General features: G+C 43.4%; 1 protein-coding gene across 1 annotated transcript in view; it reads left to right on the plus strand.

Moving 5' to 3' along the window:
* LOC310782416 (uncharacterized protein) overlaps positions 1–18,630 on the plus strand; it is a gene marked incomplete at its 5' end in the record, with an annotated part of 53,275 nt that overhangs the window by 17,155 nt on the left and 17,490 nt on the right. Inside the window, 9 exons of the mRNA XM_083643076.1 lie at positions 182–253; positions 996–1,148; positions 1,660–1,830; positions 2,402–2,692; positions 3,056–3,208; positions 7,225–7,369; positions 7,490–7,534; positions 9,946–10,008; positions 11,036–11,164. Of these exons, the coding sequence (XP_083499202.1) occupies positions 182–253; positions 996–1,148; positions 1,660–1,830; positions 2,402–2,692; positions 3,056–3,208; positions 7,225–7,369; positions 7,490–7,534; positions 9,946–10,008; positions 11,036–11,164 (1,222 nt within the window). The remainder of the gene's footprint in view (positions 1–181; positions 254–995; positions 1,149–1,659; positions 1,831–2,401; positions 2,693–3,055; positions 3,209–7,224; positions 7,370–7,489; positions 7,535–9,945; positions 10,009–11,035; positions 11,165–18,630) is intronic.

Below are 18,630 nucleotides of genomic sequence, written 5' to 3' on the forward strand. Positions count from 1 at the left end.
CAGTCCATACTAGCATTGTTATTGACATGCTAGTCCCATTAGCTAAATACTCTGATTCACCACAACAGGCAGCGATGCAGCGCTGGTCACATCTGATAGCAATGTGTCATTGTGGCCATGTAGGCTAAAGACAAAATCATGCCAACTATTTCAGAATTCATGATTAATCCTGTCATTACAGACTCAACACCTATCCCAACAACAGACCAGAATATGACAACTGTTCCATCAACACCAACAACTGTAATAACCAGTAAGTGTGTAAAGTTATCGGATCGAAGGTAAAACGTGCACTGTAAAAAAAAAAAAAGTTTTGTAAAAACGTATTGCATTATTTTACTTTTAATTTAATCAAATTACGAATAACTAATATCATATTTTTAAACTCAACATCTATTGCAACAACATATCAGGAGTGAACACTACAGCTGTCCAAATACCAGCAGCAACTACCATACCTGCCATTGCCAACAGTCACGATTTTTTCTGGAGTGTCCCTATTTTTAACCCTCCTGCTGTGCTTCTGATTGGTAATTTCTCCCGTTAATCTCCCAATTTTATAGCCATAATTCAAATGACTATCTGGGACTTAGTTTTAATGCCAGAGCAAAGTGTCTGGTATCATATGAAACCAGAAGACCTGAGGCATCCATTGGTACCAACCATCTTATGCTAACTTGTCGGCAAGGGGGCTAAAAAATGTTCTAAATCTAGGCAAAATTCTCATGGGGGAAAATTGGCACGGCCATTTTCAAAGGGATCCCTTGACCACTCACCTCAAGATATCTGAATAAGAATGGGTTCTATGGGTACTACCCACGAGTCTATTTACAGATAAGGTAGCACAGGCATTTTTTGATGTGGCAATCAATTGGCAGAACAGGATAACATCACTGGCGGAGTTTAAAAATATTGAGTTTTAAATGGTTGGAGGGCATCAACTAAATTGGTTTCTCACCATGATACCATTGTGTGTTTGATTTATCTTTCTCCAGCTCCTCCAGTATTTTATGAATACCTGATTTCTATTGAGCTGAACACCACAGATGTTACAGTCATAGATCAGCTGAGGACTCTTCTGAGAAACACCAGTTTCCCCATCAGCATCAACAACACCATACAAATCTCTGATGTCAACATTTCTACAGGTAGGAATGATAGGTTAATACATATTAGCTTCACTGAGTTCATGAGGTTTCAATGAACAATGCATCTTAGAATCCTTGATATGACAAATTTAAAGTGAATTGGGAAATTGTTCTGATAGTTCTGATGCCTGTTGGAGCAGATCATCACTGGCCATTTAGTCAGGCCTCGCTCACAGAGTTGGCATGTAGCCTCTCATAGTCCACTTCCCTGACTGATTCTCTGCAGGTGCTCCAGCAGTAGTAGCTAACGAATGGAGTTATCCATGGTGCTGAACCTGTGTTCACTCATTTTGGCCATTAATTAGCCATTTCTGCCCATTTAGTATTTACCTAGTTCACTGTCTGTTACCTGTCTGTGCAAAATATGAATGTTGTCAGGCCGGAAAATGAAATAGACACATACATACAGAGATACATGTAGGTTTGTTCATTTATGTGTAAGATATATATCAATATATATATATCAATATCATATATCAATTAGATTGATATTGCCTATATTTCTCTCCAGTTTGCTCTCCAAGCAGTGCTGGTTTCCAGTGCAGATGTGAGGACCAGTATCGTTGGTCATGTGACCAGTGTTTCCTGTACGGATCATGTGACAACATCACTGATGACACGTGTGGATGCATCAATGGCCTTCCTCCTGATGGACAGTATTGTCAGTCTGTTGATCAACACAGTAAGCAGTTTTAAACTACTTACATTACATTATGTGACCAATAAACAGACAGTGGTCATCACCTACAGTCCTCTGAAGCATGCTTGTGATAAAAGGCATTTTTCTTTTTTTGTAAAAAAAAATTGTGCTTGGCCAATTTTTTCCCCTGCTGGCCCGGTCGCTGCTCCACCCTCTGCTGATCTGGGGAGAACCTAGACTAGCACCATGCTTCTTCCTACACATGCGCAGTTGCCAGCCCCTTCTTTTCACCTGACAGCGGTGAGCTTCACTGGCAGGATGTAGCATGTGGGAGGATCACGCTATTCGCATCAGTTCCCTTCCACCCTGAGCAACCAGAAGAGGCACTAGTGCAGCAACCAGGACACCTACCCTCAATCCAGCTTCCCACCCGCAGACACAGCTAATCGTGTACGCCAATCGGAGGTAACACAGGGCCGCGAACCTGCGAGCCTTGTGTTGGTAGGCAGGGAATCTACCGCTACACTACCCGGACACCCTTTTACTAAACTTTCTAACTTGTACCTCAGAAGAGTCAGTGGCTGAGTTTGAGTTGATTGTCTTTTCATTTCAGCATTGGGTCCGACCTGCGAAGGGCACACAGCGAGCCTGGACTGTGGGCGCTCTCTAATAAAAGTAACTTCTGCGAACTACGGTCGCACCGACCGCAGGATCTGCTCTTCTGGACGTCCGACCAGCCAAATCACCAACACCAACTGTGTCCTGCCCTCAACCTTGGACCTGATGTCTCAGAGATGTGATGGGGAGACCAGGTGCTCTGTGCCGGCAGTCAACTCCATCTTCACTGATCCATGTGGTGGAACGTATAAATACCTGGAAGTCACCTACACCTGCAGGCCGAAAAGTAAATATTGCTGCGCTCTCTCTCTCTCTCTCTCTCTCTCTCTCTCTCTCTTTCTCTCTCTCTCTCTCTCTCTGGACTTCAGACGGTGGGTGGAGGTATCAAATATTGGTTAATTAGTGCAGTTTTGAACTAAATATGTGGCCTATAAGAAGACAGGGTCATCATCTATATTCGTTCTTATTTACCATCCACTGCTCTCTCTCTTCCTCCCAACAGACTTCACAGCTTGTGCTCCTACAACCCCCTCTCCACCACCAACAAGTAAGACTGAGAGCACAGTATTTGACTGACGACAGTACAGATTTGAAGTGATACAGCTGGACTTTATGTTCCCCGCCTTCCTTCTGATTTCTCTCTCTCCAGTTCCTCCCCTGGTTTATGAATACCTGGTGTCTATTGAGCTGAACACCACAGATGTTACAGTCATAAATCTACTGAGGAGTCTTCTGAGAAACACCAGTTTCCCCATCAGCATCAGCAACACCATACAAATCTCTGATGTCAACATCTCTACGGGTGAGAAGAGTTAGCCTGGTTAAAATCATCCTGATTTGTGATCTCACATTTTGTTTCGCTCTACGTATCAGTCTGGACTCCAAGCTGTCCACAGTCATTTCAGTGGGTGTGAGTACTCGCCTAGACAGACTCCTTCAGCCAATCAGCATCGCCAAATCCAGTCCTTCAGCCAATCAGCGTCCGATCCAGTCAGTTCCAAATCCACTCGGAAGAACGGCGAAAACGTCTTTTCCGCTTAGAAACTCCGCTGGTACATACTCCTTGTTCTTATTAAAGAGTTACTCAACAGGCTGAGACAGCACAGCACTTTAGGTGGTGACATCACAAACCATTGAGACCAGCCAAGGGGGGGAGGAGGTTCAGGCAGCATTTAGTTGTACTAAATGTAAGGATTTTGACCTGCATTCATCAACACTACTAAATTCCCATATACATTGATTTTCAGCAGAAAAAAGTGAAAAAATTGTTGAGTATCTCTTGAACTTGATGTTATTCGGTCTATTTCTGCAATAACTGCACTTACCGCTATGTCAATTTGACGAACGTTATCATTACTGCTCGTTGCTTCGCAAGAGCCATGGGAGCAGCCATTATTTTTCCAGCGACGTCCCTGATTGGCCGGTTATGATATCAACTACAAGGCAGGTCCCTGATTGGCTCATGCACATTTCTGAAAACGCCCACCCTGGGGTGGTGGTCAGATGGTCAGTTGGAGGCCAGATGGTCCGACAGAACATAAGAAAATGTGAGTTCAAGTGACCGGATGGTTTACCAGGCTAAAGAAGCGCAACATATAAACAAAATTCCTTATTGTACATTGTGAACTTTTCATCTTATCTCAACTATCTATTTGGCAATTTTAGTGTTTGTGTTTTCATTCCTCCTATCCTCTAGTTTGTACCCAAAATGGCACAACAGCTCAGTGCAGATGTGAGGAGCAGTATACCTGGCCTTGTGATTTGTGCACCACTTTTGGCAAATGTGATGATGACACCATTGATAATACATGTGGCTGCATCAATGCCATTCCTCCAGATGGAACATTTTGCCAGCCTTTCTCTAGTAAGAGCTGAAACCTTCATTTGAATTACTTCATTAACCCCAGCTGCATTTCAGATTGGTCCAAAAATTAATCGAACCTCTCTTCTTTTAAAACAGGTCTTTTGATTTGCCCATCAACAACTCCCCAAACTGGTATGAAAATAATGTCATTATGTTTTCAAGGGCTGTATGTATCTGTGTTGTAGTATTATTATACAGTTGTCTCACCTTAAAATGACTGTGTGAGCACAAAACCAGTCTGCTAACCACAAGACAAACCAACAGTAAACCTATAACATAAAAGCACCATCGTTTTCAAAGATTTAACAACATACATTAGCGGCACAATTCTCCAAGTTAAGTGATTTATTATGCACTACACTGAATTCCTGAATACTACAAAATAGGGGTTTTCAACAGTAATTGCACAACTGTGCCTGTTGAAACGCTGTTACCCCACTACTGGCTTTTGACTTATTTAATCAATTGGAATGAATCAATGTTTTTCCTCTCAAGCTGATTCATTGAGCTTCTGATATGTGTGGCCTGACAGTAAAGACAGTAATACAAGTTGTGCAATTTTTCTCATGTGTCATGTGTCATCAGTGTCATGTTCCGGCACACACAACTGTTTTCTTGATGCCGACTTTATAATCACCTCTTCATTATAAGTTACAGAAGCCACAACTATTGCAACAACAGTGAAGAACACTACAGCAGTCCTAACAACACCCCCTACTGTAATAACCAGTAAGTATCAATGACAACATCTGAATCTGTGCTTATGTCAATTTGAACGTCAATGTACTTTATATTAAGTCAGTAAATTACAGTAATAGTAAAAAAAAAAATCTAACATTTTCATTTGCAGACTCAACGACTGCTCTTATAACTCAAGAAAACATTACAACTATCCCAACAACTATAGTAACAAGTACGTGTCCAGTTAAGCTATTTTATTTATATATACAGATAAACCAGAGAACTCCAGGCACTGTCTTCAACACCATTTTGATGGAGTTAGGACTGCTGTGTAACAAATAAAATATCAGGCGTGATCCTATGATATTATACTCAACTCATCGCTCTGCCAAGGATTTTACCCAAATTACAGAAGGAGGCGTGTGGTAAATGATCAGAAGTTCCCTGATGCCAACTGCACTTCGTGCCAAGCCCATTAATGCCTCTCCAAAGAATTCCCCTCAAATTAAACCATAGCATTCACAAAGGGCATATGAAAGGCATAATTTTATTGCGTACATTATTGGCACTGTAAAAAGAAATTGTAACAAATATACGGTACCAAATAAATAAAAATAAATAAAACCAAATAAAACTGTAACTCATATCTAATTTAATGCCTGTTTAACTGGGACTGTAAATTCATGTAAATCCACTGCACATTTAATGCCTATTTAACTTAGCCTGTAAATTTCATGTACGGTTCAAGACACGATGCTTCAGCATGCGCTGGGACGCGTCATCAGTGATGTTAACTGGGGTCGTAAGGTGTTTCGGGTCTGTCCAACATCATACACCCTCGCCCAGTAGACCCAGCCGAGGCCGATTAAGACATAATGTACATACAATGTAAACTCTTATTTAACTCCGACTGTAAATTCATGTAAATCCACTGCCTATTTAACGCCTATTTAACTCAGTCTGTAAATCTCATGTAAATTCAACGTAAATTCATACTTATTATCCACACCACTCATGTACATGTATATATTTACTCGATTTGATTGCACTTGCAACTTTGTGATTGTCTTTAGTTATCTTCCTACTTCTTATCTCTGTACAGTATATTGATGTGACCGCTACGCTGCATACAGACACTAAGACAAATTCCTCCTATGTAACTTGCATACTGTGGCAATAAAAGTGATTCTGATTCTGATTCAAATCCTGACTTGCATTATTTGGCTTTTCTTTGAATGAAATGACAAATAATTGTAATATCTTTCTAGACTCAACACCACCACCACCAACACCACCAACAACAACAACAACAACAACAACAACAGAGCAGAACACTACAACTGTCCAAACACCAGCAACAACAGTAACCAGTAGGTGTCAAGATTCACTCAATGTTATTTATTCATTCATATAATGGCCTGGGAGAACATTGAGTGTTAAATGTTTGGAGGGCGTCAATTAGATGTGTTTCTTTCCATGTATCATCTTCCATTTGGTTTCTCTCTCTCTCTCTCTCTCTCTCACTCACTCACTCTCTCTTTCTCTTTCTCTCTCTCTCTCTCTCTTTCTCTCTCTCTCTCTCTCTCTCTCTCTCTTTCTCTCTCTCTCTCTCTCTCACTCACTCACTCTCTCTTTCTCTTTCTCTCTCTCTCTCTCTCTCTCTCTCTTTCTCTCTCTCTCTCTCTCTCTCTCTCTTCTCTCTCTCTCTCTCCCTCTCTCTCTCTCTCTCTCTCTCTCCCTCTCTCCAGCTCCCGCAGTTGTTTATGAATACCTGGTTTCTATTGAGCTGAACACCACAGATGTTACAGTAATAGATCAACTAAGGACTCTTCTGAGAAACATTAGTTTTCCCATCAGCATCAACAACACCATACATATCTCTGATGTCAACATTTCTACAGGTAGGAATTATAGCTTTATCCATATCTATACTACTTTTTCCAGATATATGAAGTATAGAATGCATCAAAAAATCATCAGGTAGGCTATGATTTGAAGTTGCAGAGCTGTTTCCACTTTTGGAAACATGTGTAGTTGTATTATCTGCTTTCAGTTTGTTGATGCAAAGTTAGTTATGTTCATGTTCTTATTATTGAAATCAGTTAAAGGATCTCAAATAATTAAATCCACGTGTTTTAAACTTTGAAAGATTCCAAAATGCTTCAAGTTTTTTAAGCTGAGGCATCATAATGTCATTTTGAGCTGGCATGTTTTTCACTCAACAGGGTTCTGTCCTTATCAATTAGATTGATATTGCCTATATTTGTCCCCAGTTTGCTCTCCAAGCAGTGCTGGTTTCCAGTGCAGATGTGAGGACCAGTATCGTTGGTCATGTGACCAGTGTTTCCTGTACGGATCATGTGACAACATCACTGATGACACGTGTGGATGCATCAATGGCCTTCCTCCTGATGGACAGTATTGTCAGTCTGTTGATCAACACAGTGAGCAGTTTGAAACTAATTATGTGGCTTGTAAGAATACAGGGTTGTCCTTTGTTCTTATTTACCTGACTACACCCTCTCTTTCTCCCAACAGACTTCACAGCTTGTCCTCCTACAACACCGTCTCCATCACCAACAAGTAAGTCTGAGAGCACAGAATTTAATCAGTGAAGATAATTAATTAAATGATAACCACGGTACAGATGTGAAGTGATACGTCTTCCCTTTGATTTCTCTCTCTCCAGCTCCTCCAGTTGTTTATGAATACCTGGTTTCTATTGAGCTGAACACCACAGATGTTACAGTCATAAATCGACTGAGGAGTGTTCTGAGAAACACCAGTTTCCCCATCAGCATCAGCAACGCCATACAAATCTCTGATGTCAACATTTCTACAAGTAAGACCAGTAATAAATACACAAAATGCATTTTTCTAACAATCTTTTTGGCAATTTTAGTGTTTGTGTTTTCATTCCTCCTATCCTCTAGTTTGTACCCAAAATGGCACAACAGCTCAGTGCAGATGTGAGGAGCAGTATACCTGGCCTTGTGATTTGTGCACCACTTTTGGCAAATGTGATGATGACACCATTGATGGTACATGTGGATGCATCAATGCCATTCCTCCAGATGGAACATTTTGCCAGCCTTTCTCTAGTAAGAGCTGAAACCTTCATTTGAATTACTTCATTGCCCCAGCTGCATTTCAGATTGAGCTTCAAAGATGTTTTCAGATATGAATCTAATCTCTCTCTTGTTTTAAAACAGGTCTTTTGATTTGCCCAACAACAACAACAACAACAACGCCCCAAACTGGTACGAAATATAATCACATTCTCAAGGGCTGTTTCTATATTTGTAAATAAGAATCAGAATCAGAATCAGAAAGACTTTAATGATCCCCGGGGGGAAATTGGGACAAGTTACAGTTGCTCGCACTCAGGCATGAAATAATATCCACATAACACAACATAGCATAACACAGTATCACACAGTATCTCCCTAAACGTAAAAACAGTCAATACAATAAAATAAAATAAAATAAAATAAAATAGAAAAAAATAGAATAGAATAAAATAAAATAAAATAAAATAAAATAAAATAAAATAGGGTCAATGGGTTAGTAAAAGTAAGAATTGTAGAATAGCAACATCGTTTTCAATAATTGCACAAACTTAATCAGGGGCACAATTCTCTAAGGTGAAGTATTTGGACTACACTAAATTCCCCATATTATACAATAGATATCTATTTTTAACCTCATCAAAGTAGGCCAAGAACGGGTCCCAGATGTTTGAGAATCTTCTAACTGAGTTGGCTCTCAGGAACCTGAGTCTCTCCATCCGTATAACAGAGATCATGTCCATCAGCCACAGCTGTAAAGAAGGTGGAGAGGGGGACTTCAGAATGAGTGTCTTGGCGACAGTTGTCCTCTGTGTCAGAGACTGTTGCACAGCTGTAGGGAAGTTCAGAGAGGACTCAGAGCAGCCGAAGATGACGAGTTCTGCCTCCGGCTGTAGGGTTATTTTGTAGGCCTTAGAGCAGGGCTATTCAACTAAATTGTTCAGGGGGCCACATTGTCAGAAACCTAAGGGGCCGGGGGCCAGACCCCGAGCCATTATATGTACACTTGACACAACCCGCCACCACATTTTCGCAGCCGTGCTGGAATTATTATTAAATAAGGGGTGCTGTCGAAGAAAATTTGATGTTTTTTTGGACTTTTATCCATATTTAGAAGAATATTTCATTTTAAATTAACATTAGGATTATACTGTTGTGATGTAATTATTCAGTATCTTCTCATTTTCTCACTCACTTTCATGTAACCACCTGCTCTCCCTTTAGTCGTTTTACACTACAACAGACAGCAACACAGGCATAAACACTGAACTTATTATTATTATGGAAAACCAGATTATGATGAAAATCAAACACTGTAATGTAACAAACAAGGAAAAATGAAATAAAAAAGCTTCTCCCGGGCCAGTCATAGATCTTTGTCCCCCACCCAACATTTTTTTTTTTTTTTTTTTTTTTTTTTTTATATCAAACTCTGAATTCAAAAGGGCCGTAACCGGCCCGCGGGCCGCCAGTTGAATATTTTTGGCCCAGAATCCCATTAGTAACTTGACACTGCCAGATGGGGGCGGTATTATTTTCACAAACCAAACTGTGAACACAATACCGCCCCCGTCTAAGTTAAGTGATCCAGAAGGCATGAGACTTGATGCTGACTTTTTAACAGGTCGCACTTGTGAATGAGACCTTGGTCTCAATGTGATTTAACCTGTTTAAATAAAGGCTAAATAAAAAAAATTAATAATCACCTCTTCTTTTTATATCACAGACACCACAACTGTTGCAATAACAGTGCAGAACACCACAGCAGTCCTAACAACACCTCCTATCCTAGTAACCAGTAAGTATCAACAATAATATCTGCATTTGTGCTTTGTGTCTACTTGAATTGGAGTGCACTTTGTAATATATTATATATCAAGTAAATTACATTAATTGTAAGTGTCTTTGAAAATCTTTCATTTGCAGACTCAACAACTGCTCCTACAACACAAGAAAGCATTACAACTATCCTGACAACTTTAGTAACCAGTAGGGGTGTCACGATATTTCGTCGCACGATATATCGCGATATCGAAACGTCACGATATGCGTATCATCAGAAAAAAATGATATCGTAAAGGAAAAAATAAATAAAAAATGTTTTGCTCCTGAATAATAATAGAACAAATTTAGCAGAATCAACACGCGTGAGTGAGGGGGTAGACTACTACTGGCATGGCAAAACAGCTCAAGGGGTACATAAGATTACATAAGTTTAGGGACCATTGAGTATGAGTTATTTAAGAAATAGATTGTATACTTTATTTTTCTTTCACCATGCAACAAACATTTAGTTTGTGACAGTGTGACACATTCTATTGCAAGAGAAGCATTATCTTCCATGTTGTTTTCTAGTTATTATAATAACAATTTCCAAAAACAGCATTTGTTTTGTATTTTGTGTATTTCAAATGAAAGACTATTTTTCCAGTATTTTCCCAGGGCTCCCTTGAAAAGAGGTTTCGATTTCAACGGGACTCACATGGTTAAATAAATGATAAATAAATACATAAAAATTATTTACTTTTGTTAAAAAAAATATTGTTAAAATATCGTATCGTATCGTTATCGTGAACCCAATATCGTGTATCGTATCGTATCGTGAAATTAGTGTATCGTGACACCCCTAGTAACCAGTAAGTGTCCAGTAAAGCTATTTAATTAACTTTATACTGTACAGTACATATGGTAAACCAGATAACAGAAGAGACTTTCAGGCACTGTCTTAAGCACAATTTTGATGGAGTTAGAGCTGTGTAACAAATCTAATATCAAACATCGCCTCTGTTATTAGAGGGAGGGTGCTACAGTAGGCAGACATCTCCTCTGTTATTACCTACTCATCACTCTGGAAGGATTTTAGCCAAATTACAGAATAATGCAGGTGGTAAGATCAGAAGTTGCTGAAGAAGCTGATGCAAACTACTGCGTGCTGCATAAAAATATAAAATACAAAATCATGACTTGCTCACAGCAGCGAATTATGATCAATTTCCAAATTACCTCTCTATACCAGACTCAACAACTTTGACTACAACCTCAACACACACCACAGCTATCCCAACTACAACCTCAACACACACCACAGCTATCCCAACTACAACATCAACACGCACCACAGCTATCTCAAGTTTCCCAACCACAAGTAAGAAGAGTCAATGCAGACTGTGCAGCAAATCATCACATTGTGAATTATTCTGTTTTATTACAACCAAGTGTAAATGTGTCTTTCTGTCAGACTTCACAGCTGCTGCAACACTACAGAACACAACTGCCCTGAGAACACTCACAACTGACTTCACAGCTGCTGCAACACTACAGAACACAACTGCCCTGACAACACCCACAACTGACTTAACAGCTGCTACGACACTACAGAACACAACTGCCCTGACAACACTCACAACTGACTTCACAGCTGCTACGACAGTACAGAACACAACTGCCCTGACAACACTCACAACTGACTTCACAGCTGCTACGACAGTACACAACACAACTGCACTGACAACACCCACAATTGACTTCACAGCTGCTACGACAGTACACAACACAACTGCACTGACAACACTCACAACTGACTTCACAGCTGCTACGATGGTACAGAACACAACTGCGCTGACAACACTCACAACTGACTTAACAGCTGCTACGACGGTACAGAACACAACTGCGCTGACAACACTCACAACTGACTTAACAGCTGCTACGACAGTACAGAGCACAACTGCGCTGACAACACTCACAACTGACTTAACAGCTGCTACGACGGTACAGAACACAACTGCGCTGACAACACTCACAACTGACTTAACAGCTGCTACGACGGTACAGAACACAACTGCGCTGACAACACTCACAACTGACTTAACAGCTGCTACGACGGTACAGAATACAACTGCGCTGACAACACTCACAACTGACTTAACAGCTGCTATGACAGTACAGAGCACAACTGTGCTGACAACACTCACAACTGACTTAACAGCTGCTACGACGGTACAGAACACAACTGCGCTGACAACACTCACAACTGACTTCACAGCTGCTATGACGGTACAGAACACAACTGCGCTGACAACACTCACAACTGACTTCACAGCTGCTACGACAGTACAGAGCACAACTGCGCTGACAACACTCACAACTGACTTCACAGCTGGTGCGACACTACAGAACACAACTGCCCTGACAACACCCACAACTGACTTAACAGCTGCTACGACAGTACAGAGCACAACTGCGCTGACAACACTCACAACTGACTTCACAGCTGCTACGACGGTACAGAACACAACTGCGCTGACAACACTCACAACTGACTTAACAGCTGCTACGACAGTACAGAGCACAACTGCGCTGACAACACTCACAACTGACTTCACAGCTGCTACGACGGTACAGAACACAACTGCGCTGACAACACTCACAACTGACTTCACAGCTGCTACGACAGTACAGAGCACAACTGCGCTGACAACACTCACAACTGACTTCACAGCTGCTACGACAGTACAGAGCACAACTGCGCTGACAACACTCACAACTGACTTAACAGCTGCTACGACAGTACAGAGCACAACTGCGCTGACAACACTCACAACTGACTTTACAGCTGCTACGACGGTACACAACACAACTGCGCTGACAACACTCACAACTGACTTAACAGCTGCTACGACAGTACAGAACACAACTGCGCTGACAACACTTACAACTGACTTAACAGCTGCTACGACAGTAGAGAACACAACTGCGCTGACAACACTCACAACTGACTTAACAGCTGCTACGACAGTACAGAGCACAACTGCGCTGACAACACTCACAACTGACTTAACAGCTGCTACGACAGTACAGAGCACAACTGCGCTGACAACACTCACAACTGACTTCACAGCTGCTACGACGGTACACAACACAACTGCACTGACAACACTCACAACTGACTTCACAGCTGCTACCGCAGTACAGAGCACAACTGCGCTGACAACACTCACAACTGACTTAACAGCTGCTACGACAGTACAGAGCACAACTGCGCTGACAACACTCACAACTGACTTCACAGCTGCTACGACGGTACACAACACAACTGCACTGGCAACACTCACAACTGACTTCACAGCTGCTACGACAGTACAGAGCACAACTGCGCTGACAACACTCACAACTGACTTAACAGCTGCTACGACAGTACAGAGCACAACTGCGCTGACAATACTCACAACTGACTTCACAGCTGCTACGACGGTACACAACACAACTGCGCTGACAACACTCACAACTGACTTAACAGCTGCTACGACGGTACAGAACACAACTGCGCTGACAACACTTACAACTGACTTAACAGCTGCTACGACGGTACAGAACACAACTGCCCTGACAACAGTCACAACTGACTTAACAGCTGCTACGACAGTAGAGAACACAACTGCGCTGACAACACTCACAACTGACTTAACAGCTGCTACGACAGTACAGAGCACAACTGCGCTGACAACACTCACAACTGACTTAACAGCTGCTACGACAGTAGAGAACACAACTGCGCTGACAACACTCACAACTGACTTCACAGCTGCTACGACAGTACAGAGCACAACTGCGCTGACAACACTCACAACTGACTTAACAGCTGCTACGACAGTACAGAGCACAACTGCGCTGACAACACTCACAACTGACTTCACAGCTGCTAAGACGGTACACAACACAACTGCGCTGACAACACTCACAACTGACTTAACAGCTGCTACGACGGTACAGAACACAACTGCCCTGACAACAGTCACAACTGACTTAACAGCTGCTACGACAGTAGAGAACACAACTGCGCTGACAACACTCACAACTGACTTAACAGCTGCTATGACAGTACAGAGCACAACTGCGCTGACAACACTCACAACTGACTTAACAGCTGCTATGACAGTAGAGAACACAACTGCGCTGACAACACTCACAACTGACTTAACAGCTGCTATGACAGTACAGAGCACAACTGCGCTGACAACACTCACAACTGACTTAACAGCTGCAACGACAGTAGAGAACACAACTGCGCTGACAACACTCACAACTGACTTCACAGCTGCTACGACAGTACAGAGCACAACTGCGCTGACAACACTCACAACTGACTTAACAGCTGCTACGACAGTACACAACACAACTGCACTGACAACACTCACAACTGACTTGACAGCTGCTACGACAGTAGAGAACACAACTGCGCTGACAACACTCACAACTGACTTAACAGCTGCTATGACAGTACAGAGCACAACTGCGCTGACAACACTCACAACTGACTTAACAGCTGCTACGACAGTAGAGAACACAACTGCGCTGACAACACTCACAACTGACTTCACAGCTGCTACGACAGTACAGAGCACAACTGCGCTGACAACACTCACAACTGACTTAACAGCTGCTACGACAGTACACAACACAACTGCACTGACAACACTCACAACTGACTTCACAGCTGCTACGACAGTACAGAGCACAACTGCGCTGACAACACTCACAACTGACTTAACAGCTGCTACGACAGTAGAGAACATAACTGCGCTGACAACACTCACAACTGACTTCACAGCTGCTACGACAGTACAGAGCACAACTGCGCTGACAACACTCACAACTGACTTAACAGCTGCTACGACAGTACACAACACAACTGCACTGACAACACTCACAACTGACTTCACAGCTGCTACGACAGTACAGAGCACAACTGCGCTGACAACACTCACAACTGACTTAACAGCTGCTACGACAGTACACAACACAACTGCACTGACAACACTCACAACTGACTTCACAGCTGCTACGACAGTACAGAGCACAACTGCGCTGACAACACTCACAACTGACTTAACAGCTGCTACGACAGTACAGAGGACAACTGCGCTGACAACACTCACAACTGACTTCACAGCTGCTACGACGGTACACAACACAACTGCGCTGACAACACTCACAACTGACTTAACAGCTGCTACGACGGTACAGAACACAACTGCGCTGACAACACTCACAACTGACTTAACAGCTGCTACGACGGTACAGAACACAACTGCCCTGACAACAGTCACAACTGACTTAACAGCTGCTACGACAGTAGAGAACACAACTGCGCTGACAACACTCACAACTGACTTAACAGCTGCTACGACAGTACAGAGCACAACTGCGCTGACAACACTCACAACTGACTTAACAGCTGCTACGACAGTAGAGAACACAACTGCACTGACAACACTTACAACTGACTTCACAGCTGCTACGACGGTACAGAGCACAACTGCGCTGACAACACTCACAACTGACTTAACAGCTGCTACGACAGTAGAGAACACAACTGCACTGACAACACTCACAACTGACTTCACAGCTGCTACGACGGTACAGAACACAACTGCGCTGACAACACTCACAACTGACTTCACAGCTGCTACGACAGTACAGAGCACAACTGCGCTGAAAACACTCACAACTGACTTAACAGCTGCTACGACAGTACAGAGCACAACTGCGCTGACAACACTCACAACTGACTTCACAGCTGCTACGACGGTACAGAACACAACTGCGCTGACAACACTCACAACTGACTTAACAGCTGCTACGACGGTACAGAGCACAACTGCGCTGACAACACTCACAACTGACTTAACAGCTGCTACGACAGTACAGAGCACAACTGCGCTGACAACACTCACAACTGACTTAACAGCTGCTACGACGGTACAGAACACAACTGCGCTGACAACACTCACAACTGACTTCACAGCTGCTACGACGCTACAGAACACAACTGCGCTGACAACACTCACAACTGACTTAACAGCTGCTACGACAGTACAGAGCACAACTGCGCTGACAACACTCACAACTGACTTAACAGCTGCTACGACGGTACAGAACACAACTGCGCTGACAACACTCACAACTGACTTCACAGCTGCTACGACGGTACAGAACACAACTGCGCTGACAACACTCACAACTGACTTCACAGCTGCTACGACAGTACAGAGCACAACTGCGCTGACAACACTCACAACTGACTTCACAGCTGCTATGACGGTACAGAACACAACTGCGCTGACAACACTCACAACTGACTTAACAGCTGCTACGACAGTACAGAGCACAACTGCGCTGACAACACTCACAACTGACTTCACAGCTGCTACGACGGTACAGAACACAACTGCGCTGACAACACTCACAACTGACTTCACAGCTGCTACGACGGTACAGAACACAACTGCGCTGACAACACTCACAACTGACTTCACAGCTGCTACGACGGTACAGAGCACAACTGCGCTGACAACACTCACAACTGACTTCACAGCTGCTACGACGGTACAGAACACAACTGCGCTGACAACACTCACAACTGACTTAACAGCTGCTACGACGGTACAGAACACAACTGCGCTGACAACACTCACAACTGACTTAACAGCTGCTACGACGGTACAGAACACAACTGCGCTGACAACACTCACAACTGACTTCACAGCTGCTACGACAGTACAGAGCACAACTGCGCTGACAACACTCACAACTGACTTCACAGCTGCTACCACGGTACACAACACAACTGCGCTGACAACACTCACAACTGACTTAACAGCTGCTACGACGGTACAGAACACAACTGCGCTGACAACACTCACAACTGACTTAACAGCTGCTACGACAGTACAGAACACAACTGCCCTGACAACAGTCACAACTGACTTAACAGCTGCTACGACAGTAGAGAACACAACTGCGCTGACAACACTCACAACTGACTTAACAGCTGCTACGACAGTAGAGAACACAACTGCGCTGACAACACTCACAACTGACTTAACAGCTGCTACGACAGTACAGAGCACAACTGCGCTGACAACACTCACAACTGACTTAACAGCTGCTACGACAGTACAGAGCACAACTGCGCTGACAACACTCACAACTGACTTCACAGCTGCTATGACGGTACACAACACAACTGCACTGACAACACTCACAACTGACTTCACAGCTGCTACGACAGTACAGAGCACAACTGCGCTGACAACACTCACAACTGACTTAACAGCTGCTACGACAGTACAGAGCACAACTGCGCTGACAACACTCACAACTGACTTCACAGCTGCTACGACGGTACACAACACAACTGCGCTGACAACACTCACAACTGACTTAACAGCTGCTACGACAGTACAGAACACAACTGCGCTGACAACACTCACAACTGACTTAACAGCTGCTACGACAGTACAGAGCACAAATGCGCTGACAACACTCACAACTGACTTAACAGCTGCTACGACAGTAGAGAACACAACTGCACTGACAACACTCACAACTGACTTCACAGCTGCTATGACGGTACAGAGCACAACTGCGCTGACAACACTCACAACTGACTTAACAGCTGCTACGACAGTAGAGAACACAACTGCACTGACAACACTCACAACTGACTTCACAGCTGCTACGACGGTACAGAACACAACTGCGCTGACAACACTCACAACTGACTTCACAGCTGCTACGACAGTACAGAGCACAACTGCGCTGACAACACTCACAACTGACTTAACAGCTGCTACGACAGTACAGAGCACAACTGCGCTGACAACACTCACAACTGACTTCACAGCTGCTACGACGGTACAGAACACAACTGCGCTGACAACACTCACAACTGACTTAACAGCTGCTATGACAGTACAGAGCACAACTGCGCTGACAACACTCACAACTGACTTAACAGCTGCTATGACAGTACAGAGCACAACTGCGCTGACAACACTCACAACTGACTTAACAGCTGCTACGACAGTACAGAGCACAACTGCGCTGACAACACTCACAACTGACTTCACAGCTGCTACGACGGTACAGAACACAACTGCGCTGACAACACTCACAACTGACTTAACAGCTGCTACGACGGTACAGAACACAACTGCGCTGACAACACTCACAACTGACTTAACAGCTGCTACGACGGTACAGAACACAACTGCACTGACAACACTCACAACTGACTTCACAGCTGCTACGACAGTACAGAGCACAACTGCGCTGACAACACTCACAACTGACTTAACAGCTGCTACGACGGTACAGAACACAACTGCGCTGACAACACCCACAACTGACTTAACAGCTGCTACGACAGTACAGAACACAACTGCCCTGACAACAGTCACAACTGACTTAACAGCTGCTACGACAGTAGAGAACACAACTGCGCTGACAACACTCACAACTGACTTAACAGCTGCTACGACAGTAGAGAACACAACTGCGCTGACAACACTCACAACTGACTTAACAGCTGCTACGACAGTACAGAGCACAACTGCGCTGACAACACTCACAACTGACTTAACAGCTGCTACGACAGTACAGAGCACAACTGCGCTGACAACACTCACAACTGACTTCACAGCTGCTACGACGGTACACAACACAACTGCACTGACAACACTCACAACTGACTTCACAGCTGCTACGACAGTACAGAGCACAACTGCGCTGACAACACTCACAACTGACTTAACAGCTGCTACGACA

Source organism: Poromitra crassiceps (genome assembly GCF_964638095.1).
Source record: "Poromitra crassiceps genome assembly, chromosome: 9".
Classification (NCBI taxonomy): Eukaryota; Metazoa; Chordata; class Actinopteri; order Beryciformes; family Melamphaidae; genus Poromitra; species Poromitra crassiceps.